This window comes from Podarcis raffonei, chromosome 4 (assembly GCF_027172205.1).
Source record: "Podarcis raffonei isolate rPodRaf1 chromosome 4, rPodRaf1.pri, whole genome shotgun sequence".
In the NCBI taxonomy this organism is placed as follows: domain Eukaryota; kingdom Metazoa; phylum Chordata; class Lepidosauria; order Squamata; family Lacertidae; genus Podarcis; species Podarcis raffonei.
In genome coordinates, this window is record NC_070605.1 from 2,567,746 (window position 1) to 2,593,725 (window position 25,980).

General features: G+C 44.9%; 2 protein-coding genes across 3 annotated transcripts in view; both read left to right on the plus strand.

The window, feature by feature from the left end:
• LOC128412161 (zinc finger and SCAN domain-containing protein 31-like) overlaps positions 1–21,090 on the plus strand; it is a 56,967-nt gene extending 35,877 nt beyond the window's left edge. Inside the window, exons 1-2 of one of the 2 annotated variants that reach the window (XM_053385027.1) lie at positions 19,024–19,111; positions 20,281–21,090. In XM_053385027.1, coding sequence (XP_053241002.1) covers positions 20,372–20,848 — 477 coding nt within the window. In that variant the 5' untranslated portion in view covers positions 19,024–19,111; positions 20,281–20,371 and the 3' untranslated portion in view covers positions 20,849–21,090. Of the gene's footprint in view, positions 1–19,023; positions 19,112–20,280 lie in introns of those variants that run through there. The other variant, XM_053385025.1, reaches the window with a different exon arrangement.
• Positions 21,091–21,363: 273 nt separating this feature from the next.
• The window catches only part of LOC128412183 (zinc finger protein 850-like), a 37,764-nt gene continuing 33,147 nt past the window's right edge, over positions 21,364–25,980 (plus strand). The window contains exons 1-2 of the mRNA XM_053385042.1: positions 21,364–21,404; positions 22,742–22,868. Of these exons, the coding sequence (XP_053241017.1) occupies positions 22,835–22,868 (34 nt within the window). The 5' untranslated portion in view covers positions 21,364–21,404; positions 22,742–22,834. The remainder of the gene's footprint in view (positions 21,405–22,741; positions 22,869–25,980) is intronic.

A 25,980-nucleotide genomic window follows, 5' to 3' on the forward strand; every position in this document is an offset into this window, starting at 1 on the left:
TGTTATTGGAAATGAAATTGTATCTGCAGGGTTCCTTCAGATGGAGGATGAATGATGGGTTGTTGAGGAACGATTTGGTGGTGGGAAAGGCCCAAAAGACTCTAAAAGAGTCTTTGAATTAAATTTGAATTAAATATAAATACAGAGGTAGAAGCAAGAGTCATTTGGGATGCTAGTAAAGCTGTTATGAGAGGTTTCCTCATACAACAGAATGCTATAAAGAAAAAGATACAAAGTGAAAAAAGGAAAAAATTCTTTCTCAAATAAAAGAGAAAGAAAAGAATTTAAGATCAAAGCCTAAAAGCCAACAGATACAAAAACACATTAAAGCTTTGCAGACTCAATTTTCTCAAATTATAAATCAAGAAATAGAATGGAAAATAAAATTAATGAAACAGAGAAATTTTGAATCTGCAAATAAATGTGGGAAATTGCTGGCTTGGCAATGAGACAGAAACAAAACACGATCACAAATATTGTAATGGAGGGTAAATCTGTGGAAAACCCTGGGGATATTAGAAAATGTTTTCAGAAATATTTTAAACAACTGTATAAAAAAGGTAAAGAGGATAAAGATAACATTGAGCAATTTCTTAGAACAAATGAAATGCAGAACATTCCCGGAGATAAAAGATCACTACTCAATGACATGATTACAAGACAGGAGGTAGAGATAGCAATAAATCAGATGCAATTGGGCAAAGCCCTGGGACCGGATGGATTATCTGCCAAATATTATAAAACTTTTAAAGATTGGTTAATTCAACCTTTGGCAGAGGTATGTAATAAGATACTGAGAGGGGAGAGGGCTCCTGAAACCTGGAGAGACGCATATATAACCTTGATACCAAAATCTGAACAAGATAGATCAGATGTAAAGAATTATAGACCAATTTCATTACTTAATGTGGATTATAAGATATTCGAAAATATTCTGGCTAATAGATTGAAAAATTGAGAAATTGTTGCAAGGATTTTAAGATGCTCCCAGGGGCTTTGTACCTTGAGTACATACATCACAGATATGACATAATCAGATACATCGCAAACGGCAACAAAAAATAAGCTAACGAGCGTATTCAAGCCTCTCTCCTGGCCATGTAAAGAGTTTCCTCCCAACTTCTGCTTTTTAGTTTGAACATGCAGTCTTAACCTTTTCCCCAGATTTATAGCAAGAAATAGAAACTTAAGGCAAAAAGGAACTTTGGCTGTTGAGCTCCTACGCGGCCATCTGCTACAAGGGACATTCTGCGGTTTAGCATCTTCCTGCTTCACAGCCCAGACCCTGTCTGGACAAGGGGGGATGGAATGTGCCAGCACATCAAATTTATTGCTTCCCCCTTCTTGTTCAGTGAGATAGGGAGAGAACAAGGAGGTACTGGGACAAAGTTCATTTCAGATTTCTCAGATCTAAGCAATTTGCTATTAAGCTAAGCAGAAGCTTTCACGATTCAATCATGGATCATGGATTATAAAATCATTGTAGAAATATTTGGTTATATATGAATATATTGATAATTGATAACTGATTGTATGGATAACTGATTATATGAAAAGCATAAGGGTAAAATGTTGGGATACTGCCAGGGAGACAAAGGCCATGAAGCCCCCACGTCGATTCCGGACGATCCATCGATCTCCTGTAGATACAGTATCAGTCAATTAGCGACACGAGCTTCAGAAATAGCTTGCCACATTCCAGAGCTGGTGCACGCTCTATCAGCAGACTTCACACAACGAAAGATGCACTCAGGAGAGCATATTTACAACTTTATTCAGCGTTGGTCAGAACAAAGAAAAAAACATGACTGCCTGCTTCGATGTCTCAGGCACAGAGAGAGAACAAAAAGCAATAGACAAACAGAAACTTCCTGTGAGCAGGAAATACGTAGGCTGTGACTCACAACAGCCTGTACCCTTTTTAAGGTGGAACGGAAATATCCTCACATAAAATTCCTCCAGGTCCTGCTTCATTCCCCCCCTTTCAAGCTTAGAAACAGGATTCATCTGTTTCCTGAGCTTGACTCTCATGTTGAAGCCCAGAATAAACCACTGTTCCTTTTAGAGGAATTTGTTCTCGGGGGGTCTCACAATGCAGTTGCTCATACTCGTGGTCCTCCATCTCTCCTTGCACAGGAGGCAGAGCCCAATATATAGCAAGGATTTGAGGATCAGTGAGATGATTAATATTTCGGGCTATCATTCCTCTAAGCAAAGACAGCAAGGGATTACACAGGGAAGCAACAGGAATATCACCCCTCCTATTGCCAGAGCCGTCAGAAAGCTATGCACCCACCCCTCTCCTGGAATCCAAGACCACATCTTCTCCCAGGGACTCTGAGTGGGCCTGTAACTTTTGCAATTCATCCTCGATTGTTTTGTTAAGGTCATGGAATTTGACCTGGCATTGGCCTTTACGGATAATTTTACAAAAACCGCCAGAGCGTGCGAGGAGGTAATCTAAAACTAAGCAATGAGAGAGCATCATTTGCGGAGAAGGCTTGCAACAATATAGCATGGGATTTTATGTTGAGAAACCTGGAATATATGGAGGTTGGTAAAGAGTTCTTCAATGGAATAAGGGCAATTTATACAGAACAAAAAGCCAAACTGATTATAAATAATGTAGTTACAGAAGAAATAAAGATACTAAAGGGAACAAGACAGGGATGCCCACTTTCACCATTATTATTTATAACAGTGTTAGAAGTCCTTCTGAATTCGATTAGACAAAATAAGAAAATAAAAGGAGTGACAATTGGCCAAAACGAATATAAGATTAAAGCGTTTGCAGACGATTTAGTAATAACGATGGAAGAGCCAATAATTACAGTAAAAGAAGTATTGGACGAAATTGAACAGTTCGGAGGAGTGGCAGGCTTTAGACTAAATAAGAAGAAAACGAAAATGATTGCGAAGAATGTGGATCAAAGTGTAATTGAAATAATGCAACAGCAAATACAGATAGAGGTGGTTAAAAAGGTGAAATATCTAGGAATATGGGTAACTCCTAAAAATATAGATTTATACAAGAATAATTATGAGCCAGTATGGAATGGAATAAGAAAGGACCTGGAGGTGTGGGGAAGAATGAAACTGTCATTTTGGGGAAGGATTTCCACAATTAAGATGAATGTGCTACCAAAAATACTATTTTTATTTCAGACTATCCCCATAATTAAGGGGAATAGGATTTTCAAAGAGTGGCAAAGAGCGATTTCAAGATATATTTGGCAGGGCAAAAAGCCAAGAATTCAATTTAAGTTGTTAACAGATATAAGAGAAAGAGGAGGCTTTGCCCTGCCTGACTTGAAATTGTATTATGAGGCATCATGCCTTTGCTGGTTGAAAGACTGGATTAAATTAGAAAATTAGAAAGGAACTGCTTGACTTAGAGGGGTTTGACAACAGATTTGGATGGCATGCGTATTTATGGCATGAGAAAAAGAAAGTCCATAAAGGTTTTGAGAACCACATCTTCCGAGGTCCTTTAATTGAAGTATGGGATAGGTATAAAAACCTATTAGAACCTAGAGTACCACACTGGCTATCTCCTTTAGAAGCTATGAGTGTAAAGAAAATTAATATGAGAGGCAATTGGATCACATATGGTCAATTGTTATTTAAAGAAGGAGGAAAATGGAAAATGAAACCATATGAACAGGTTAAAGAACATGTATATGACTGGTTGCATTATTTTCAAATAAATGAAATGTTTAGGAAAGATAGTAAAGAATGTGGTTATGCTGACAAGGATTCTAAATTTCAGACTGAAATAATCGATAATGATGTTAAAATTTTATCCAAAATGTATAAGCTGTTGCTAGAATGGAATTTAAAAGATGAAGAAGTTAAGTTGGTAATGATTCACTGGGCCAGAGACTTTGGTTATAACATACAATTTGAGGACTGGGTAAGACTTTGGGAAAGAAAACTTAAAATTTACAGCATGTATGACGTTAAAAGAAAATGTTATGAAAATGTTTTATAGATGGTATATAACACCGGTAAAACTAGCGAAAATGTATAAGACATGCAATAAGTGTTGGAAATGTAAAGATAAAGAAGGTTCTTTTTACCATATGTGGTGGGAATGTAAGAAAGTGAAAGACTTCTGGGAAAAGATATATAATGAATTGAAGAAGATTTTAAAATATACATTTATAAAGAAAGCAGAGGTCTTTCTGTTAGGAATACTAGGAAATGAGATAAAAAGAAAGGACTATAAATTCTTTCAATATGCAGTGACAGCCGCAAGAGTGTTACTGGCCCAAAAATGGAAACAACAGGAAATACCGACAGTGGAAGACTGGAGAATGAAGCTGTTAGACTATGCGGAGTTGGACAAATTGACAGGGAAGATTAGATATTTAAGAGACCAAAAGTTCATCGAGGACTGGGGGAAATTTGTGGAATATCTGGAAAATAGAAGTGAGGGACAGATAACGCTAGAGGGATTTAAAGAAGCACTGTGAAAAATTAAGAAGTATTGTCTAAAGGGAATAGAAAGAAAGATATAAAAAATGTCAATATAAACCTAAGGAATGCGTAATTTAAATAATGACTATGGATGATTTACAGAAAAGCTGAAGGAAGTCCAGAAAAAGAAGAATTTGTGAAAAATTCGATGTGAAATTAATATGTGTTTTTGTTTTTGTTGTAAACCAATAAAAATTATTTTTTAAAAAAAGAGAGAGAGAGCATCATTTGATTCAAATCCTCTGTCTCTGCCTGCAGGGAGCGTAAGACATGGGTGGTGGCATTGATAGTTTTCTCCAATCTGCTCGTGAGGGCAAACAATGCTTCTCGGTTTTGTTCAGACACAATTCCCGGGTATATGCCCATGGAGAGGAAGCCAATGAAGGCTCCCTTCACTCCTCCCACTGAGCCAGACAGGAAAATCTCATCTCTGCATTGCTCACCTGGGGCTTCCCTCCTCATTCTGCTTCGGAGGTGGGGCATATGGTGATCGGCTGCTACCGTAACTGGGAAAGTGAAAGCACCCACTCCCACACATTGGTAATTGCCAGGATGGAAATTGGTTGCCAATCCATCATATAGAAACCAAAAATTGGGGTCCTTGATCATCCAGCCAGAACAGATGGATCCTTGTCCTGTGAAATTAACCGAATACTGAGGGAAATGTGGTACAGATCTGAAGGGGTGGTATTGTCTTGGTAGGAGGCATTGAATGAACCTCATAGCCAAAATTTATCAGTGCATTGTGTATAATTTCCCAGCCATCCTTTGTCAATGTGGCACTGTACTTGGGGCCAATACTTCCATTTGGAGTTCCACGCTCCAGTGGAGTGACAACAAAAACACAAGCCTTGAGTGGTTCTAGTGAATCGGATGTATCGGTAGGGGGTGTCATTCATTTCGGAAGGTGGGGCTGCGAAGAGGCCACTTTGATTGTACAGTAGGCCTGCCAAAACAACGCCAGGATCCTTGATCAATCCTGGTATGAGAGACATGTCAGCTACCTTCCTAGGGTGTTCGTAATACAGGGTAGCATTCTCCCCATATATTTGGAACATGTGTTCAGCATGCTTTACAAAGGCATTTCCTTCTACCACTGGGCTCCTCTGGACCCACATGCATCTCAGGATTAATAGGAACTTCATCCTCATTTTCCAATCCTGGGTCCAAGGGGTTCAACGGTATCAGTACTGCCTCTGGGTTGGTGTTTTCACAAAAGTAATTCCTGTATACCCAAAAGAAGAGAACAACAGCAAGGGCCAGTATTATTGTAAGAAGGATAGGTGGCAGCCAGGACCAGAGCATCCCTTGAATCAGATATAACCCACCGCTCAGCCGCATCCAGGGGAACTTATCAGTGGTCCCTGGGTTCTGGTCGAGCTGGAGAGGTCAACTCACACTGTATACACTCTGCTACTGCCACCTGGAAGGGACCTGTGGGTGGTGGAGGGGGAAAAGGCTACTGTGACCAGTATGGTGGGAGGAAATGCCCCTTGGGGTGGTGGATTAGAGAACCTGACTACAGTTCTCTTAGGTTCCACTGTCATTTACCTCCGATAGGTTGGTGTAGGCCGAAATCCCTCCAAGGGTATGTGCCACAATTGCCTTGGCAATGCTAGTACCCAGTCAGGTATATACTATTCACGGCAATATAAAGGGACATGAAAACCATAATCCGCCAAATAATCCACCCACTTATCAATTATATTCCCTTGCCCATTCACGTTTCTTATTACTATCTGTACAGGGGGCTTGTATGCAAAATCTGGCACAAATTCGGGGCTGGCTGATAATTCAACTGGTAGGGATCTTCCCATCCGCTGGTGCAGCTCCTCAATCTTCAGGTGTGCGTAGACTCACTGGCTTTCAGGTGCAGTGAGAGCAGACCTGTTGTCCCGATGCCCATGTTCCTACCCGCTTTCGGTGGGGCTAGGAGCAAAGGTTACTGGTGAACTTCAACTTCAGAGGGTCAGACGGGTTCAGCTCACAGTTCCAATGGCCCTCAGACAGCTTCAGACGAGAATGATGAATCCAGGGGGTCACCTCGGCTACTTTGACAGCAGTAGGCATTGCCAATAGGATTGTGAAGGGTCCGCGCCACCTAGGGGTCAGTGGATGGCTTTTCCACTTTTTTACCCACACCTCGTCCCCAGGCTTGTGGGGATGTATGGGTTCAGCCAGGCTGATTGGCGTGCGCTCGAGGGACCCACCTGTTGAGAGAGAGAAAAACACGAGAGAGAGACTGGATTTGCTCTGCTGTAATCTGCCCCGCCACTTGTGCTAAGTCTGCTTTGATCCCTGTGGCAATTGGAGGGGGTCTTCCATAAAAAAGTTCAAATGGGGAGAGTTTTAGTCTCTTGGTGGGTGCACATCTGATCCTAAACAAGGCTATAGGTAACAAGTCCACCCACTTGCAATGAGTTTCCTGGCATAATTTAGCCAGCTGTGTTTTAAGAGTCTGGTTCATCCTTTCTGTTTTGCCAGAACTTTGAGGTCAATAGGCAGCGTCCAGTTTCCACTGTATTTGTAAGGCTTTGCATACACCATCCACTATTGAAGCAACGAAAGCTGGTCCATTATCACTGCCTGTACATCTTGGTAGCCTAAATCTTGGGATGATCTCCGTTAAAAGGCGATTAATGACTTCCTGTGCCTTCTCTGTTTTCGTGGGATATGCTTCCAGCCAGCCTGTCATGGAATCGACAAAGATCAAAAGAGCCCGAAAACCTTTTGCCTTAGGCATCTCTGTAAAGTCTACTATCAAATTCTCCATTGGCATTGAGCCTGTCTGTTGTACTCCTGGCGGAGGCACTGGGCCTTGCTTGGGGTTATTTTTGGCACACAGGAGGCACACACGTGATACAGCCTCCGCCAGCTGGGATAGCCTGGTTATATAGAATTGTCTGCTCAGGCTTTCTCGCAGCCCCATAGCTTTTTCTGTGGCCCCATAATGAGTGGACTCATGATATTGTTTCACTATGTCTCTGCCTAAGGCCTCTGGGACAAAGACTCGCTGGTCTGGTAGGATAAACCATCCCTCCTGGGGTGGGATTCTGTTCCCCTCTTCTTGAAGGGCCCATGCTGCTTCTGCCTGTGTATAAATGGGTTTCATTTGTTCTACATCAACCGCTGTCGGTAAAAGGGAAGCTGTTATAGAAGCGGGGGGGGGGGGGAGGGAGGCTGCTCTAGAGCAGCCTGTTTTGCAGCCAAATCTGCCAGATGGTTCCCTTTTGCGGTTTTTGTGGCTTCTTTTGCGCTCTACGTGGGGCTACCTTTGAAGGTGACTCGGAAACTACAACTAATCCAGAATGCAGCAGCTAGACTGGTGACTGGGGGCGGCCGCCGAGACCATATAACACCGGTCTTGAAAGACCTACATTGGCTCCCAGTACGTTTCCGAGCACAATTCAAAGTGTTGGTGCTGACCTTTAAAGCCCTAAACGGCCTCGGTCCAGTATATCTGAAGGAGCGTCTCCTCCCCCATCGTTCTGCCCAGACGCTGAGGTCCAGCGCCGAGGGCCTTCTGGCGGTTCCCTCATTGCGAGAAGCAAAGCTACAGGGAACCAGGCAGAGGGCCTTCTCGGTAGTGGCGCCCGCCCTGTGGAACGCCCTTCCAGCAGATGTCAAAGCGATAAACAACTACCTGACATTCAGAAGACATCTTAAGGCAGCCCTGTTCAGGGAAGTTTTTAACGTGTGATATTTTACTGTATTTTTGGTTTCTATGGAAGCCGCCCAGAGTGGCTGGGGAGGCCCAGCCAGATGGGCAGAGTATAAATAATAAATTATTATTATTATTATTATTCTTTGCTGTGGCCTCAGCAATGCATTACAGCAACCTTCTCCGGTGCCCTCACAGCTTCTAAAAGTGTCTCTAATTCTGAGCCATATTTTAGAGCTTTCCCTTTTGCTCCTAATGAGGCATCTGATCATAGCCTGCATTTTTAATCAAGGCTTATATTTTGATCAGATTCCTGTATTCCAAAAATGAGCTTAAATTCACAAATGTTTCTTTCGAGACAGGACACCAGCAGGCAAGGTCTTTGTCAGAGGCCCCTTTGGTTTATTGCGGTCATAAAACAGGCTGGGAACAAAAGGTCACACTGACCATACAAATGATAGAATACAATCAAGGTTGCAAAAACAAATAGTGCCTCCCATTAAACTTGAGCCACATCTTCCTAAGGTTAAAAGGGCAAGAGCTAATACAAACAGCAGCTGGCCAAGGGAAGAGGCCTCTCTCTCTCTCTCTCTGAAACTGCTTTGAAGCTTCAGAGAATTTAGAAAACTTATAGAACTTAGCTTTTACTAAGTTCCTTTTTACTTAGACAAGATCTTTGCTTCTAAAAATCTATATATGTATGAAATATTGGCTTAAATGTAATTATGCAAAGGATTTAGAAAGTAAGAAATTATAGAATCATAGAAGAAGTTGGAATAGACCACGAGGGCCATTGGGTCCGGACCCCTGCCAGACAGAGAGACGCCATCGGAGCACTCCTGACATATGGTTGTCAAGCCTCTGCTTAATGACCTCCAAAGATAAAATTAGCCACCATCTGTTTTGGAGTGAATAGGGCAATAGGGCAAAAGATGAAATGTTAGTTAAGGCGCCTAGTCTAGGGCAAAAGGTTATTTGGTAATTAAGGTGCCTTGTAGAGGTTAATGGCTATTTATTTGCCAATTATAAATAGAAGGAAATATAGCTCTTTGTCTCCCATAAAAGGTAATAGGAAATGGGTGTATCTTTTATGATTGGTTCTAGCAAACAGCCAATAGGAATTTTAACCAGGCTGATTGGACAGAGGCAGCCAAAGGAGGAGCAAGGGGGCTGAGCTGAGGGAATATAAGTGCTGGCCATAAGGGCAGGAAGGCAGGCCAGAGCTTGGTAACCATATACCACTGTGCCTCTCATTTATTTGTCTGACAAATAAATTATTATTTTAATTTCTCTATTGCTGCGTTGAATATTTCATTCCAGCTAAGCGTTAACCACAAGCAGGGTGCTACACTATGAGTCCTTTTTCCTTCCATAAGGCTCTGTGGGCATGCAGGGTTAAAAAGGCAAACTTTGAATCTGTATAAATATTTACACGACAGCCTGCTGACAGCTGAAGAGCTCTGGTCAGTGCTATGATTTCTGCTTTCTGGGCTGAAGTTTCTACTGGCAAGGGTTGTGCTTCGATTATCTCCTCCAAAGTCACCACTGCATATCCTGCTCTCCTCTCCCCCTCCCTGATGAAACTGCTCCCATCTGCAAAATATTCCGCATCAGGACATTTTATAGGCTGGTCCTGTAAATCTGGATGGCTGGAATACACCATGTCCATTACTTGAAGGCAATCATGGGGCTCTTGGTTCGCTGACTTGGGGAGGGGTAGTAAAGTAGCAGGGTTCAGTGTTTACAACTTGCACTTGTGGGTTTCCGCACAAAAGCCCTTGATATCTGGCCATGCGATTGTTGGAAAGCCTGTAATTTCCTTTGTATTCCATCAAAGTCAAAACAGCATGAGGCACATTCACATAAATCCCCTGTCCAAATGTGAATTTAAATGCCTTTTTAACCAACAAAGCTGTGGCAGCTACTGCTCGCAAACAGGGTGGCCACCCTTTAGCTACCGAGTCCAGCTGTTCTGACAGATAAGCTACCGGTCTCTTCCAGCTGCCCATTTTTTGGGTTAAAACGCCTGTAGCAACTCCGCGTTGTTCATGCACAAAAAGCTGGAATGCTTTGTGGGGGTTGGGCAAACCCAGGGCTGGTGCCTGCATCAGTTTGGATTTTAATGCATTAAAGGCTTCCCTCTGCTCAGCGGGCCACTCAAAATGAGCATTCTCTCTTCCTTTTGTGCTTTCGTAAAGAGGCTTAGCCAGGTTGCTAAAATCAGGGATCCAAGTGCGGCAAAAACCTGCTGCTCCCAAAAATCCTCGAAGTTGCCTGCGGCTAGTAGGTTCCTTAATAATAAAAATGGCTTCCTTTCTCTCAGATCCCAATGCCCTCTGCTGGTGGGAAATGTTAAAGCCCAAGTATTTTACAGTCTCTTGGCAAATTTGAACCTTTTTTCGAGATACTTTGTTTCCAGCCTCCCAGAGGAGGTACAGCAAGTCTTCCGTGGCCTTTTTACAGGTCTGATAAATCACAGGCCAGGATCACGTCATCTAAATACTGCAGAATCACAATCTTCCCAGGTACTGATGGGAATTTAGATAAATCCTGAGCTAGGGCTGTTCCAAAAAGTGTTGGGGAATTTTTGAACCCTTGTGGTAAACATGTCCAGGTTAAGTGGCTTTTAGTCCCATTGTAGAGATCTTCCCATTGAAATGCAAACATTGGTTGGCTCTGGGGTGCCACACGGCAATAGAAAAAAGCATCTTTTAAATCCAACACTGTAAACACGGTTGCCTCTGGTGGAATCAATCCTAGAATATTATCGGGATTGGGCACATTTGGGTGCAACGTCTCTATTACATTATTTATTCGCCTTAGATCTTGCATTGATCTGTACTGGTCGGAATGAGGTTTACAAACTGGAAAAAGTGGAGAATTCCAACACGATTGGCATTTTATCAAAGGTCCATATTTCAAGAATTTGTCTATGGGCACCTGAATTCCTTCTGCCGCTTGACTTGGGATAGGGTATTGCTGATTTGCTATTGGCCTTGCCCCAGGCTTTAGGGTTACTATAACTGGTGCAATATTTTCTGCCATGCCAGGTGGATTGTCTTCTGTACTCCAGGTGGGGCTCTCAGGGTTTTTGGAATTTGTGGCATGATTTCCCTCTGTGGGTCCTCATCTGACAGGGCCATCATCATCTTCCAAGCCTGTTCTCTAGGCACCACTACTCTTACAATCCCTGTAGCTTCTTGGGGTAATTTCATTTCTGCCCCTTTCGGTGTGAAGGTAATTTGGGCTGGAATTTTAGACAGAAAGTCACGTCCCAGCAAGGGAATGGGGCATTCAGGCACATAAAGGAATTGATGTGTGAGGGTTTTCCCTCCAATCTGGCATTCTTGAGGTTGCAAAAGGGGTTTAAGAATCCTATTGCCAGTGGCCCCCACAATTGTCACTGCTTGGTTACTTTTTGCTTTTAGAGGTTTAGTGAGCACTGAATACTGGCCGCCTGTATCAATCATGAAATTAATTAAACGGCTCCCTAATTTAACTGAGACCATGGGCTCTTGGAAGCCTAAGGAAAGGGTTGAGCCTGGTTTGTCCTATGCATTTTCATTCTCATATTCTTCCAACTGCGCCAACCCAACAAAATCTCGACTACTTCCTCTGTTCCTTACACATCTTCCTCCTTGTGTCCTTCCACGCCGCGATCCCCATCCTCTCCCTCTCTGTTCCCTGAATCCATCCAGCTGTCCCTCTGTTCTCCCTGTATCAGGGCATTCCTGCTTCCAATGAACTTCCTTTCTGCAAATGGCACACTGATTCCTTCCTAGCGGCTGTCCTCTTCCTCTTCCCCGTCCCTGACCAGAGCCTCTCCCCTGGGCACCTGCATCAAACGATGAGCCTTGGCTGATAGCAGCAGCAAAAAACCCCGGCTTTTTGCTTCAATTCCCGAACTCGGTCCTTTTTAATTTCTACATCCCGGTTCACAAACACCTTCTGCGCAATGGTTAAGAGCTGTTCTAGATTTGACCCTTTGAATCCCTCCTGCCTTTGCAATTTTTTTCTTATGTCCTGGGCGCTTTGAGCCACGAAGGCTGCATTGACCATTTGCCTGTTTGCTGGGGCTTCTGGGTCAAAAGGGGTATAAATCCTGTATGCTTCCATTAAACGTTCGAGAAATTCAGAAGGGGATTCATCAGGTTTTTGAATCACCTCTGCCACCTTGGAAATATTGGTAGACCTTCTGGCTGCCCCTTTTATTGCTGTTAAGACTTCCTGCCAGTAAGTGCTCAGAGCATCTTTGTCTCTATCAGGATCCCATCCTGGATCTGAAAGGGGGTATCGGGTGCGAACCCATGCGTCTGGATTTGTAGATGGTACCTCTGCTCTAAGATTTTTCTCTGCAGTGGCATCTATTCTTCTCCTCTCCTCAGTGGTGAAAAGGGTCATTAAAAGATGCCTGCAATCCTGCCATGTGGGCAGATGGGTTACCATGATTGAGGCCATTAAATCCTGCATAGCCTGTGGGCAGGGTGTGGGTTTTCCAATTTAGCAAATCTGTGGTTGTGAATGGAACACACTGCATGGTTACTGTACGCGCTGGCCACGGCCCTCTAGGTTGCCCCTGGGCATCAGTGGGTCTTGGCTCTTGTGGTCCCAAAACTGCACTCAAGGGAAACATTGGAGCTGGGGCACCTTTCTTATTTCGGAGATAATATCCCCCCTTATTTAGGTGTGGCAAAGGAGGAGGGCTTGGCCACAATTGTGAAGAGCTGGGCACATCACTTTCTCTCATTTTTATTACTAATTTCTGTCCAGAATCAGTTACTGCATTAGTTAAAATTAAATTCTCCTCTTCAGGATGCTCTCCATAAATCTTCCTGGCAGGGGCTGGAGTTTTAAGTCCTCCTATATTTTTCTTGGCTTCCTGCCTCACTGCCAAAATTCTGCAGCTGTCTCCTTTGCATTTTTTAATCCAAGAAGAGCTTTTCATGCAAATGTTGTACCAAGGATCAATATAAGGGAATTGGTCAGTATGAGTGTCTGGCTCCTTCGTTACAGAAATCCAGACTAGCCGGCATAATTCCACATCAAAACTGCCATTTGGGGACCTGCCTAGGCCAGTTTAACTGGCAATGCATTCTCAGGGTCCCGGGAATCAGTCTGACCCCATAGTCCTCCGAGAAGGCTTTTTTGAAATTTGCTATCATGCAATCCAAAGGGGTGCCTGGATTTCTGGCTTTTGAACAATTCCCCCCCCCCCATCGGTATGTCCCTTGTGAAGTGCTTTTGACCAGACAGATTCTCAAAAAACCCCACACGCTTCCGCCAGATAACCGACCGGGACGCACTCGCGTGGCCCGCAACTGCGATTATGGGGTCTCAATCAGTCTAGCCCTGCTCCAGTGGGTCTTCATGCACTCTCATCTATCCACACAGCACTTCACCACACAGTTTCCAAACCCTTACCCTTTTCCTAAGCTCACCCAGGTTCTCCCCACAAGGACCTTTTCCTTTTTATTTGGGGTTACTAGTGAGTGGCTGAGGTTGATCAGACCTCGTTAATTACAATATTGTTTTCCTTTCTACTCACCCATATCCTCTTTCTGGTTTCCTGCGCGCTTTCCCGTCACACGTTCAATTTCTCCTCACAGTTCGTTGCCACGGCGGGCGGGGCGTTTGAGTACGATGGAAAGCTGTTTCCCTCCTCGGAAAAGATGTCCGATGGCGCCTGGGGGAGAGCTGGCAGTCCAGCGACGCTCACCCCGCCCGATGGGCAAGGGCCTGTGGTTAAAATGATACCCCTCTGGCCTGCAATCCTAGTCCGCCACCAGTTATGTTGCAAGGATTTTAAGATGCCAGTGACCAACTCAAATAGAGTCTAAGAATTGACAGGCGCAGCAGTGGAGAAAAAGAAAGTGATGTTTATTGCTGAGCAATAATTGACCCAGTGGAATCCTTTCCAAAAGACTGGGCCCTGAGCCCTGGCTCCCAGGGGCTTTGTACCTTCAATACATACATCACAGATATGACATAATCAGATACATCGCAAACGGCAACAAAAAATGAGCTAATGAGCACATTCAAGCCTCTCTCCTGGCCATGTAAAGAGTTTCCTCCCAACTTCTGCTTTTTAGTTTGAACATGCAGTCTTAACCTTTCCCCCCAGATTTATAGCAAGAAATAGAAACTTAAGGCAAAAAGGAACTTTGGCTGTTGAGCTCCTACACGGCCATCTGCTACAAGGGACATTCTGCGGTTTAGCATCTTCCTGTTTCACCACCCAGATCCTGTCTGGACAAGGGGGGGGGGAATGTGCCAGCACATCAAATTTATTGCTTCCCCCTTCTTGTTCAGTGAGATAGGGAGAGAACAAGGAGGTACTGGGACAAAGTTCATTTCAGATTTCTCAGATCTAAGCAATTTGCTATTAAGCTAAGCAGAAGCTTTCACGATTCAATCATGGATTATAAAATCATTGTAGAAATATCTGGTTATATATGAATATATTGATAACTGATACCTGATTGTATGGATAACTGATTATATGAAAAGCATAAGGGTAAAATTCCTCCAGGTCCTGCTTCAAAAGGAACCAGGCAAGGGTGCTCACTTTCCCCTCTACTATTTATTTTGGTCCTGGAGGTATTGCTGGATATGTTGAGGAAAGAAGAGAAAGTGAAGGGCATTGTGGTAGGATCTAAGCAGTATAAATTAAAAGCCTTTGCAGACGACTTGGTTTTAACTTTACAGGGATCCAAAGGCCAGTGTAATGAAAGCACTGGAGAAGATACAGGAGTACGGGCAGCTGGCGGATTTTAAATTGAACAAGAGCAAAACTAAAGTAGTAGAAAAGAATCTAGATAAAGATGAAAGAAAAACCCTTCTTGAAAAAACAGGCCTGGTATGAATGCTTTCAGGATGAAAGCATGGCTTTCCCCAAAACAAGTCAAGCCAGAGAAATCCCTCCTCCCCTTTTTTTGGATGGAGTTACAAATTTTGTAGTGTGTTTTGATTTCAGTAAGGCAAATTTTGACAAAGTCTCCCGTGATCTTTCTGTGAGGAAGCTGGTAAAATGTGGGCTGAATGAGGTAACTGTTAGGTGGATTTAACTGACCGAACCCAAAGAGGACTCCTTCACGGTTCCTCCTCATCCTGGGGAAAAGTGACAAGAGGGGTGCTGCAGGGTTCAGTCCATTGTTGTACAACGTCTTTATAAATGACTTGGATGAAGGAACTGAGGGGATGCTCATCACATTTGCGGAGGACACCAAACGGGGAGCGGAGGCCAATGTCACAGAAGGCAGAATCCGATCAAGGGCAGGAATAGTACCACTTTATTCTGCCTTGGTCAGGCCCCACCTAAAATCCTGTGTTCAGTTCTGGGCACCACAATTTAAGTATCTTAAATTTTGTTGGCCTGGGGAAATCAAGAAGGTTGGGCTACACATTCCATATTCCCTTTATAACAGGTGGCAAATGTTTATTGAATACATATATTGTCAAGACTGTTGCAGGAATCCCCCCAGCACTCGCGAGAAAATATGGCGTGATCTTTTAAAATAATCAAATGAAACTTTAACACACGTCAAGATGAAAGTCTGCAATTTCATCAGGACATGTTATTTGTTGTTTACTGTTGTAACTATTGCTTTCTCAAAATTTATCTCTGTACCATGAAAATAAATAAAAACAATGATTTTTTAAAGGAGGTGGGGAATCATGTGTGCTATTCCATTAATCTGCTTGCATGTGTTGAGTGTTATTTGGAGACTGTAACTCCCAGTAATTTCACATTATGTGTTTCTGTGTGTTCAGCACACACGATTGCAGGTGAGACTGAATAAAAGACTTGCTATGAAATTCCCTTTGACTGCTTCTGTATTGTTTCAAATGTGACTTCACTTCCAGTTCTTGCCAGGCACTAATTGGCCAGCAGAAGCAGCAGGCCCCTTGATTTCTAGCGGCCCTCTGATAAGGACCGTAAAAGGTAGTTCCAGCTTGAGCTAAGCTGTGGAATGAACTCAGTCCCTGAGTTACGTAGAGGGAGTGGGAAAAGCTGCTTGTTGACAGAGTGAGAAAAGCTTCTTGGTGCGGCAAGCCTTTGCCGAGAATGTAGCCCTTGATTTGTGTGCTACAAAGGGAGAGCATTTCCCGATGCTTCTGAAGCATTCCCTGAGGAGAGAATGGGGAGCGGCAGAAATTGAAACTTCAACTTCATTGGACCGGTCATATTGTGCGGATGCCTGACGTCTTCCAAAGCAACTACTCTATTCCGAACATAAAAATGGAAAGCGTAATGCTGCTGGTCAACAAAAGAGGTTTAAAGACTGTCTCAAGGCAAATCGAAAAAAAAGTAGTATAAACACTGACAACTGGGAAACACTGGCCTGCGAGTGCTCCAGTTGGAGAACAGCCTTGACCAAAGGTGTCATGGGCTTTGAAGACACTCGAACTCAGGACGCAAAGGAGAAACGTGCCAAGAGGAAGGCACGCTTGGCAAACCCACACTGCCCAGACAATGTCCCCACTGTGGAAGGACATGTGGATCCAGAATTGGCCATATAACGTAAAGACACCACAGTCTCCGCTGACCTTCGTTCCAAGGAAACCGAAGATGGGCCAGGGATCCCTGGAGTCTCACCGCTCAGAGACTGGGGGAGTTTGCAAATAGAAACACACACACACAAGAATGTATGGCTGTGTTCCTAATACAGTGCTACCTCTACTTACAGTCACCTCCAGTTACGTATCCTTTGGGATACGCACCCGGCAAATTCGGAAGTGTTTTTCTGGGTTTCGCCACGTGTGCTTGCGCAGGAGCACTCTGTGCGCTGTGCGTATGTGCAGAAGTGTGCTAGTGTGCCACTTGCGTGCACAGAAGCGGCACCTCCAGTTGCAGAAACCTCGGGATCCGACTGGAGCTCCGGAATGGATCCCGTCTGCAACCAGAGGTACCATTGTACATAGCCATGTGTGAAGGGCTTTTAGATACATCCATCCTCCAACCACCTCCAGACACTCACACAGGACCTTCACCACCTTCACTGGTTCTGAGAGGTAGAGCTGGGTATCATCCGCATACTGAAGAACACCCAGCCCAAACTCCCTGATGATCTCTCCCAGCAGCTTCATTGCCCTCAGCCCTGGGGAAAATCATGGGGCTGTACGGGCTCCATGCAATCGGAGAGGGCGCTTTGAAGCCAGTCAATACCCCTAGTTAACTCCACATTCCAGCGGGACATCAGGGAATCAGCGGAAAGGCCATCAACATGGAATAAAACACCCCGAACCACTCTCTGGAAACCATTTGGATCCATTAAGTGGCGGGGATGGGCCTTCTGAATTGGTCCCACCTTCCTGCAGAGGGGAAGCGTCACAGAGAAGTCCAGTTGCACCAGGAAGTGATCTGACCATGGCACTTCTTTTGTTTCAGTTTCACTTAGTGTCAGATCACCCACATCCATAGAGGTGAACCCCAGGTCTAAGGCATGTCTGTGACTATGAGTTGGGCCAAACTTATTCAGGGACAGCCCCCTTGTAAGGTCATGTCAGCATGGATGTTAAAATACCCTAGGACAACTAATCTAGGTGTCTCCATGAGAACATCCACCACAACCTGAAGCAGGGAATCCTTGGCGTAGCGGGGAGGTTGGTACCCCAAAAGAAATCCTGTACTGCCCCTATTGCCCACCTTCCAGAACATGCACTCAGAGAACTGTGTCTTCCCAATAGGACGCCTGGTACAAGCTAATGACTTCCTAAAAATCACTGCAACCCTCCCTCCCTGCCCACATGACCTGGTTTGCTGTGCATAAGAGAAACCTGGTGGACAAACAGTGGCAAGAACAGGCCCATCTGCTTCATCCAACCAAGTCTCTGTTACATATGCCAGGTCAAGTCCTCCATCCACAATTAAGTCATGGATGACAGCTGTCTTGTGAGCCATTGACCTGGCATTGCACAGCAGCACTTTAAGATGTGGGTCTCCCTTGCTGATTCCAGTATCCTTCCAGTATCCACCAGACCCGGAGGCAGGGATAGTCCTCAAACAACGACTAAACCTGCCTCCTCGGTAATGACATTAGCATAGCTCCTCCTCCTTTCTGTGATCACTGAGATTGGTTGTCGCCTGTAGAACTTGCCCCAGCCATTCTGTTGGATGGGGTCCACTCCCCGGCAGCCCTGGCCCTCTCCCCTTAAGAACCAAATACAAACTATACAATAAGTCAGTAAAAACTAATTTAAAAAACAAGAACAACACACAACAACTTACATTTATACTGAAATTAAACTAATCCCCAGCACCAACTAAACGTTTATCCCACCCCCAACAGAGGAAAAAACCAACACCCAGCATTGAAAGCGCCACAGATTAAAAACTCTTTTAAAAGATTTGCCCCAGCCCCAGAGTTTCTTCCAGTGAGTCTGGGCTCCCCAGGATTCACAGCAGGGCAATGTCCCTCCGGCCTCCGCGGAGTCTCTTCTGTTGAGCAGGGGGAGTCTGGTCCTCGCCCCCCAGGCCAGGTGGGAAAGGGCCTTGCAGGGAGCAGGTCTTCCTTCCAGCACTCAGGGCAGCAGCAGCAGCAGCAGACTTGGAGATTTGAAAGGATTTGAGGTGATGCATCATTGGTCTGCGTCGCATGTGTTCTGTGTTTTAAAGGTCTCTGAGATCTCTTGATGAAAGGAGGGAGATGCTCAGAGTCCAGCCAAGAGCCTCACCCCAAAAGGGTATCTGGCCAGTGGCGTGGCCGGGGGGCAGATCTCCCCCCATATCCATTAAAAATAACAAAAACTGAGGTTCTGCCAAGCGAGAGAGGGCTGAGCCGGAGGGACTCGGCTTGGCAAGGGTTAAAGGGAACTCAGCTGCCTTCCTAGAGAGGACAGGAAGCACGGGGGGGGGGGCAGGTCCTCCAGAGCCAAACCCCCTCCCTCCCCAGTCCTTTCCTGTAAGGAAGGGGGGTGTTGCTTTGGTGTCTCTCCTGCAAGGGCTGCCTCGCTGCCCCCTCCTGGGATCTGGTGAGTCTCCTCTCTCTCTGGGATCTGCTGAGTCTCCTCTCTCTCTGGGATCTGGTGGGGGTCCCAGTGCTGCAGCAGGGGAGGAGGCCGGGGGGGCCTGATCTGCTCCTGCAGGGGGGGGACCCCAAGTCAGGGAGGGGAGGGTCCTGCCAGGGAGGGGCCAGGTCTGCCACGCTCTCCTTCCTGCAGATCAGAGGATCCCAAACTCATTTGATCCTCCGCCCCCCCTTCAGAAAAAATCTCCCTTCTGTAAACAAAGGGGACCCTGGGACTTTAACTCTGTGTGACATCGCTCAGCCTCATTGCACAACAGAGGAAACATCTGCAAATGGTTTTCCAAAGCTGGACGAGGAGGTGGACTAGCCCCCCCGCCTCAAAAAAAAACCACTGGGAGGAAGGAAGGAAAGTCTGGCTGCCGCACTGGGGACCAGTTTCCCAGTGTCTCCCAGGGCAGCTCCCCACGGAGGCCACTGCAGCCATCCCCTCGCACCCAGAGCATGGCATCCCAGGACCACATCCTCTCTGTCCCAAAGGGATTGGTGCTGGAAAACCAGCCGGAAATGGGCCCTGCTACTCCCTGAGCCTCCAGGGACCTTGGCATCAGTGGCTGTGTGTGTGTGTTAAAAGAATATTAATAATAAATTACCCACCTAAGATTCAAGGGAGAAGTCTTTGGTCCCATCCACATGGCCCTCAGGCGGTTGGCCAGAAACATACCTGGCCCTCAGAGCAAAGAAAAAGGGACCCCACCCCAGGAGTCTGTCTGGAGAGCGGCAGAGAGTCCAAGTGCAAGAAAAGGAGACAGAAGGGTGGGGGGAGAACAACTCCTGAGGACCCCCAGGTGAGGATCCCCACTAGAGCCAAGCATCCATTTTTCACAAGATACACATGACTCCCTTGTCAGTCAGTTCTGACTTCATGCATTGACTGGAAGGCAGGAGCAACCAGGCTGATTCATCTCCCAGAAGTCCCTTCAGTTGCCTCCACATTTTGCATTGCTAGAAGGCTAGAGACTTATTTCTTCTCCTCTTACTCCTCTTTCCCCCCAAAAAGATAGCTCATGGTCTGGGATGCTGTACAGTCCAGCCCTGGTTCCCAGCAAGACTCGGGAAACCATTTCCCCCCCTGTCCTACAGATTTTGTAACAGAACAATGTATTTGCTTTGTAGGATTTGCTAGAGCTTCTCATTCAGACTGACAGAACTTGGCAGAAGACCAAAGGGTTCCTTCCGATCTCTCAGAGGCTTCCTGAGAGCACAGATGGATGAGCGAGACACAGCTGGCCCTAGAGCAGGAGGAGGTCATGCCATCCAAACTGGGAGCAGTGGGGGATTCTTGGAAAACTCTGTGCAGAAGATCCTGGGTGAGGAGGACGCCCTCCGCTCAGAGGTGCAGAGCCAGCAGTTGAGGCAGTTCTGCTTCCAGGAGGCCAAAGGACCCCGAGAGGTTTGCAGCCGACTCTACCACCTTTGCCATCAGTGGCTGAAGCCAGAAAGGCACACAAAAGCTGAGATGTTGGACCTGGTGATCTTGGAGCAGTTCCTGGCTGTCCTTCCACCGGAGATGGAGAGCTGGGTGAGGGAATGCGGAGCGGAGACCAGTTCCCAGGCGGTGTCGCTGGCCGAAGGTTTCCTCCTGAGTCAGGCAGAGGAGAGAAAGCAGGTGAGAGAGACGTTCCTCTGGATACTCCCAAGGGGCTCCAAACAGGACAGAGAACATCCCATAATGGTCTGTTGATGGCCCATCCTTTTTCTGGGAAGACATCCATGGAATGAGATCTAACACCCTTTAAGTCTTTGTCATTCTTTTTCTAACATTTCTCACCATTCACTCTCTGTTTTGAATCCTTGTTGCTCTTTCAGGAAAACGATCATTTTGCAGAAAAGGACCTGGATTCCTGTGAGACAGAGAGGCCTCCATTGGACACCAGAGAGAGGCCACTGGGTAAGGAGGAAGGTGGTTTTACTCCATTTGGTCTCATTCTGTTGGTTTTCCAACTCATCTACGTTTGGGGGGAAACAGTTGGGAACAAGGGTCCAGAGGAGGGGAAATGAATTTCTGCACAACTAACATATGAAATGGGCACAAACATCGAAATGCACTCAGCAGGTTAGTCTTTCTCAAAGCCCATCTGTAGTTAGAGATGTCCTGCTTCACCTGTGAGAGATGCAGGCACTCCTGGCGTCTTGCTTACGCTTTTTCTCTTGCAGGTGACAGAAGGATGCCGGCAAAACCTCTTTATCCGCCTTTTTGTGGGGGCAGAAGGGAAACAGCGGCTGTTGAACCAGATCAGGTCAGGGGAAGCTGCCTTGTGGGGACAGAGGCCGAGGGATGGAGCAATGTCATGGACTGGTTGGGCACAGAGGAATGGTGGGAGGAAGCAGCCGGGGAACCAGGAAGGGAAGATGGCTCAGAGCCGAAGGAGTGGAGGTGGAGGAAGGATGAGCGGTCAGATGGAGAAGAGGGAGAAGCCTGGGAAGAGGAGGTGTCAGAAGCAGAAGAAGTAACAGGGCTTAGTGAACTGGGAGACTCTGTGGCAGAATGCAGTGCAGAATCAGAGGCAGAAGAGGAAGGAAGTGAGTGGGAGAGGAAGGTCGAGAGGCAGAGGTGAGTCAGGAGAAGGAGCAGCCACCGGGGGCTCCCTCTCCTTCTGCCAGAAGCCCCCCTCCCTGCTTGTCTCTCAGAGCCAGGAGACATCTGACAATGGAGGAGCAAAGGCAGGCTGCACACTGGCGCACTGTTCAATCGCTTGCCAGAAACCCCAGAGAGGAGGGGAGTTAGAAAGCTGTGGGGAGTCGGGGGCCTTCACTCTCAGCAACTGCTTTTGTGGAGGAAGAGGCTCAGGGAATGAGCTGCTGTTCTCATTAGGTCTGAAACTCAGCCAAGTCTGCGAATATCGTGTTCTTGCTGATAAAGAGTTAAATACAGCTGTGAACTGTGGGATTTCCTGCCCAGATAACTCTGTGACACCAGCCTTCTGAATGTTTCCAGTAGGATTCATCTGTAGTTGCTGTTTTCATCGAATCCTAGAGTTTGAAGGGACCCCAAGGGTCATCAAGTCCCACCCCCTGCATTGCAGGAATCTCAGCTAGATAATCCAAGACAGATGGCCATCCAAACTAGGCTTCTTTTATTTCTAAATTGATCATTGAATGCTAAAATAGGCTTCTAAGCAGCGGACAGACGATAACAAATAATTTCCAGGATTCACCTAGCCAGCCCCATCCGCTGCAAAATGGGGCCTGCCCCCCATTCCTCCCCCTCTTCATGCCCCCATGAATCCCTTGAATTTGGCTGTAGGGCATTGGGAGGGAACCTTCCCAGAACAGCACACGAGGATAGGAGAAAGTGGATCCTTCCATCGGGGAAACTGGAATGCTTGCGTAGGCAGAATAATATGGAAAACACAATGTGGAGTACCACCTATTTGCAGAAAGACGAATACCCATAATTAAAAGCAGAATAAAAGAATGCCATTAAAGCATTAAAATAAGTATCCAGAATTAAAATGTGCAGCAAAGCAATCCTATTGAAACAACACCACAATTAACAGGAAGGAAAGAACAGAGCATTGTGTAGAAGATCATATTTCTGCTGTCTCAGAGGAGGACATTTCCCTTTTTCTTTTAGGGTCCAGTGTGCTTTGAAGATGTCGCTGTTCGTTTCACGGACGAGGAGTGGGCGTTGCTGGATCCTGAGCAGAGAGCTCTGCATAAGGACATCATGGAGGAGAATCGGGGGATCATGGCCTCTCTTGGTAAGGCTCCCTGTGGAAAATCAAAAAATGCCTCTATATGACGAACCTCATATATTTTCACAGAGCTCAACAGCGCCCCCTCCAACACCTGGGAACCTAACACCCCCACAAGAAACCTTGAACAGCAAATTGCAGTTTTTTCTGTGAACCATTTCCCTCTAGTTCTGTCTTTTTATACCATGATTCGGCTGGTCTGAACTGCCCAGGCCATCTCAAATGTCAGCTTCAGAGTTGTTAGGAAAGATAAGCAGCTACTATCAGGTTTTCTGTTTTTATTTTTGTTGCTATCAGTCTTGGGTTGACCAAAGAGATGACTGGAATTGGAGATGGAGGGGATGCCATGAGTGGGCCAAATAAAATCCGTCCCAGAGAAGAGCCAGGCTTATTGAATCTCAGGTAGTAGTAGCAGTGATGATAATAATAGTAATAATAATAATAGTATTTTTATTTACACCCTGCCCATCTGGCTGGGTTATCCCAGGCACTCTGGGCTGCTTCCAACACATGTATAAACATGAAACATAAATAATAACAATCTGATCCCATATAAAAAGTACATTAACTTTAAAATGAACATCTTACACTAGCGGCCAAAATTGTGGATACCTTTTGTGAAAAGTGCATTTCTGAGGTTTGATGGCTCATAACACCACTTTTTTTGGAATAATACCATAAAATTATATAGCAATGGAAAGATAATTTAATGAAGAATGTAATGCAAGAAATTTTATGAGGGAGTATTTATTAGAACAGCAGTCAAAAAGAAGAAACGTGAAACCTTTGGTAACCATTGGTAACCTTTAGCTTTAATTACGGCCTTACAACGCCTTCGCATGGAGTGAACCAAGTTTTTTTTTTTTAAATTTTTTTAGATCATTCCATCACTTTCTTTCATTTGCTGCTGTGCAATGCCACGTCAATGATTCATAAAACCACTGCCATCCATGACTTGATAATGGATGGAGGACTTGACCTGGCATGTGTAACAGAGACTTGGTTGGATGAAGCAGATGGGCCTGTCCTTGCCGCTGCTTGTCCACCAGGTTTCTCTTACGCACAGCAACCCAGGCCTTGTGGGCGGGGGGGGGGGGGGTTTGCAGTGCCATGGTTGGATCACTTCCTTTTTTTAAAAAAAAAATATTTAGGTTTTGAAAGGTTACAAAATTAAAGAAAAAGAAAAGAAAAAAGAGCAAAACCACGGAAAAATAAAAACAATTAAGAAAAACAAATCAATCCTTCCATAACTTATCTTTCATTTGCTTATTTCCCGGACCTCCTCACACCTCCCTTTTTGTATTCCAATTCAATTTGTTAGTTCAGCAAATCCTTCCCCTCTTTGTTTGTCCTAATCTTTAATCTTAAAATAATGTGTAACATTAAATTTTTAACTATTAACAACCCCTTTTTTCATTCTCTTTATAGCGTTATAGCTAAAAACCACATAACTTTTCATCCAACATCATTTTAACATTCATTAATTTTGCAATATTTCTGTAGATAGTCTTTAAATTTTTTCCAATCTTCTTCCACCAACTCTTCTCCCTGGTCTCGGATTCTGCTGGTCATTTCTGCCAGTTCCATGTAGTCCATCACCTTCATCTGCCATTCTTCCAGAGTGGGTAGATCTTGTGTCTTCCAATACTTTGCAATAAGTATTCTTGCTGCTGTCGTAGCATACATAAAGAAAGTTCTATCCTTCTTTGGCACCAATTGGCCAACCATGCCCAGGAGAAAGGCCTCTGGTTTTTTCAGGAAAGTATATTTAAATACCTTTTTCATTTCATTATAGATCATCTCCCAGAAAGCCTTAATCCTTGGGCACGTCCACCAAAGGTGAAAGAATGTACCTTCAGTTTCCTTACATTTCCAACATTTATTATCGGGCAAATGATAGATTTTTGCAAGCTTGACTGGAGTCATGTACCACCTGTATATCATTTTCATAATATTCTCTCTTAAGGCATTACATGCCGTAAACTTCATACCTGTGGTCCATAACTGTTCCCAGTCAGCAAACATAATATTATGTCCAACTTCTTGTGCCCATTTAATCATAGCGGATTTCACCGTTTCATCCTGTGTGTTCCATTTCAACAGCAAATTATACATCCTTGACAAAGTCTTAGTTTTGGGATCTAACAGTTCTGTTTCCAACCAACTGTACACACATCAACACTACCAACTTTCACCAACCAACCCACACCCAACACTAACATTGACCACTCTATATATACAGGTACAATTTGGTGAAAGGTTGCATGAGTCATTGTAGGCCGCTGACTCATGCTGACTTAGTTCTTTTAGCATTAAAGAAACAGCGGCCAAATTTTAGCCGTGACACCCATTAATGACACAAATTCATAACACTAGCTGGGTGTTTCACGGTCAGTGTAATGCAAGTAGGATGTAAATCTTCTTTGATTCTTCTACTCCCGTATTTCATGACATCACTACCAAGCAAGGAGATTTGGGTCTCATCGCTCCAAATAACACTGTTCCATTGTTCCGCTGTCCAGTTAACGTGGGTTTAATCTTTTCAACCTTTGCGTGAGAGAGAACAATGGCTTTTTCCTTAGAATTCTAGCATTTAGACCAGTCCTTGCAATCAACTTCACATTACATGGCGCCATGTCATCCTGTATACACCCAGATGATTTTCTTCTGTCACGTGGGCACAGTCTCTCCATTCTTCGATCATCACTTGCTGTTGTGCACCTTTTCCCGCCTTTACCAGTCTGGTTTTGGAGTGAATGAGTTTCTTCTTTTTTTAAAATAATTTTTATAAACAGGCCAATCACATCACATTAATTCCAAATAACAATAATTCCAAATTACATAGCCAAATTTTTTAATTTTTTTGTTGGGGGTACCCATGCGTCAAGCTCCGAAAGGGATCCGATCATCTCTCTTGCTGCTGCTTTAATTACACAGTTCTGTCAAAATAATATTCACAGTTCTGTTCAATCTTCTCTTTGTTGTTTTCCTCAACTTCTTGTTGTTATCTCCTTTCTTTGTGATCTCTGATAATCTCCACAAGCGGGTTGAAGACAAACATCGTTATTTTCTGTGTGGATTTTACACTCATCCAAGAGCCATAAAAGTAGACAGGCGC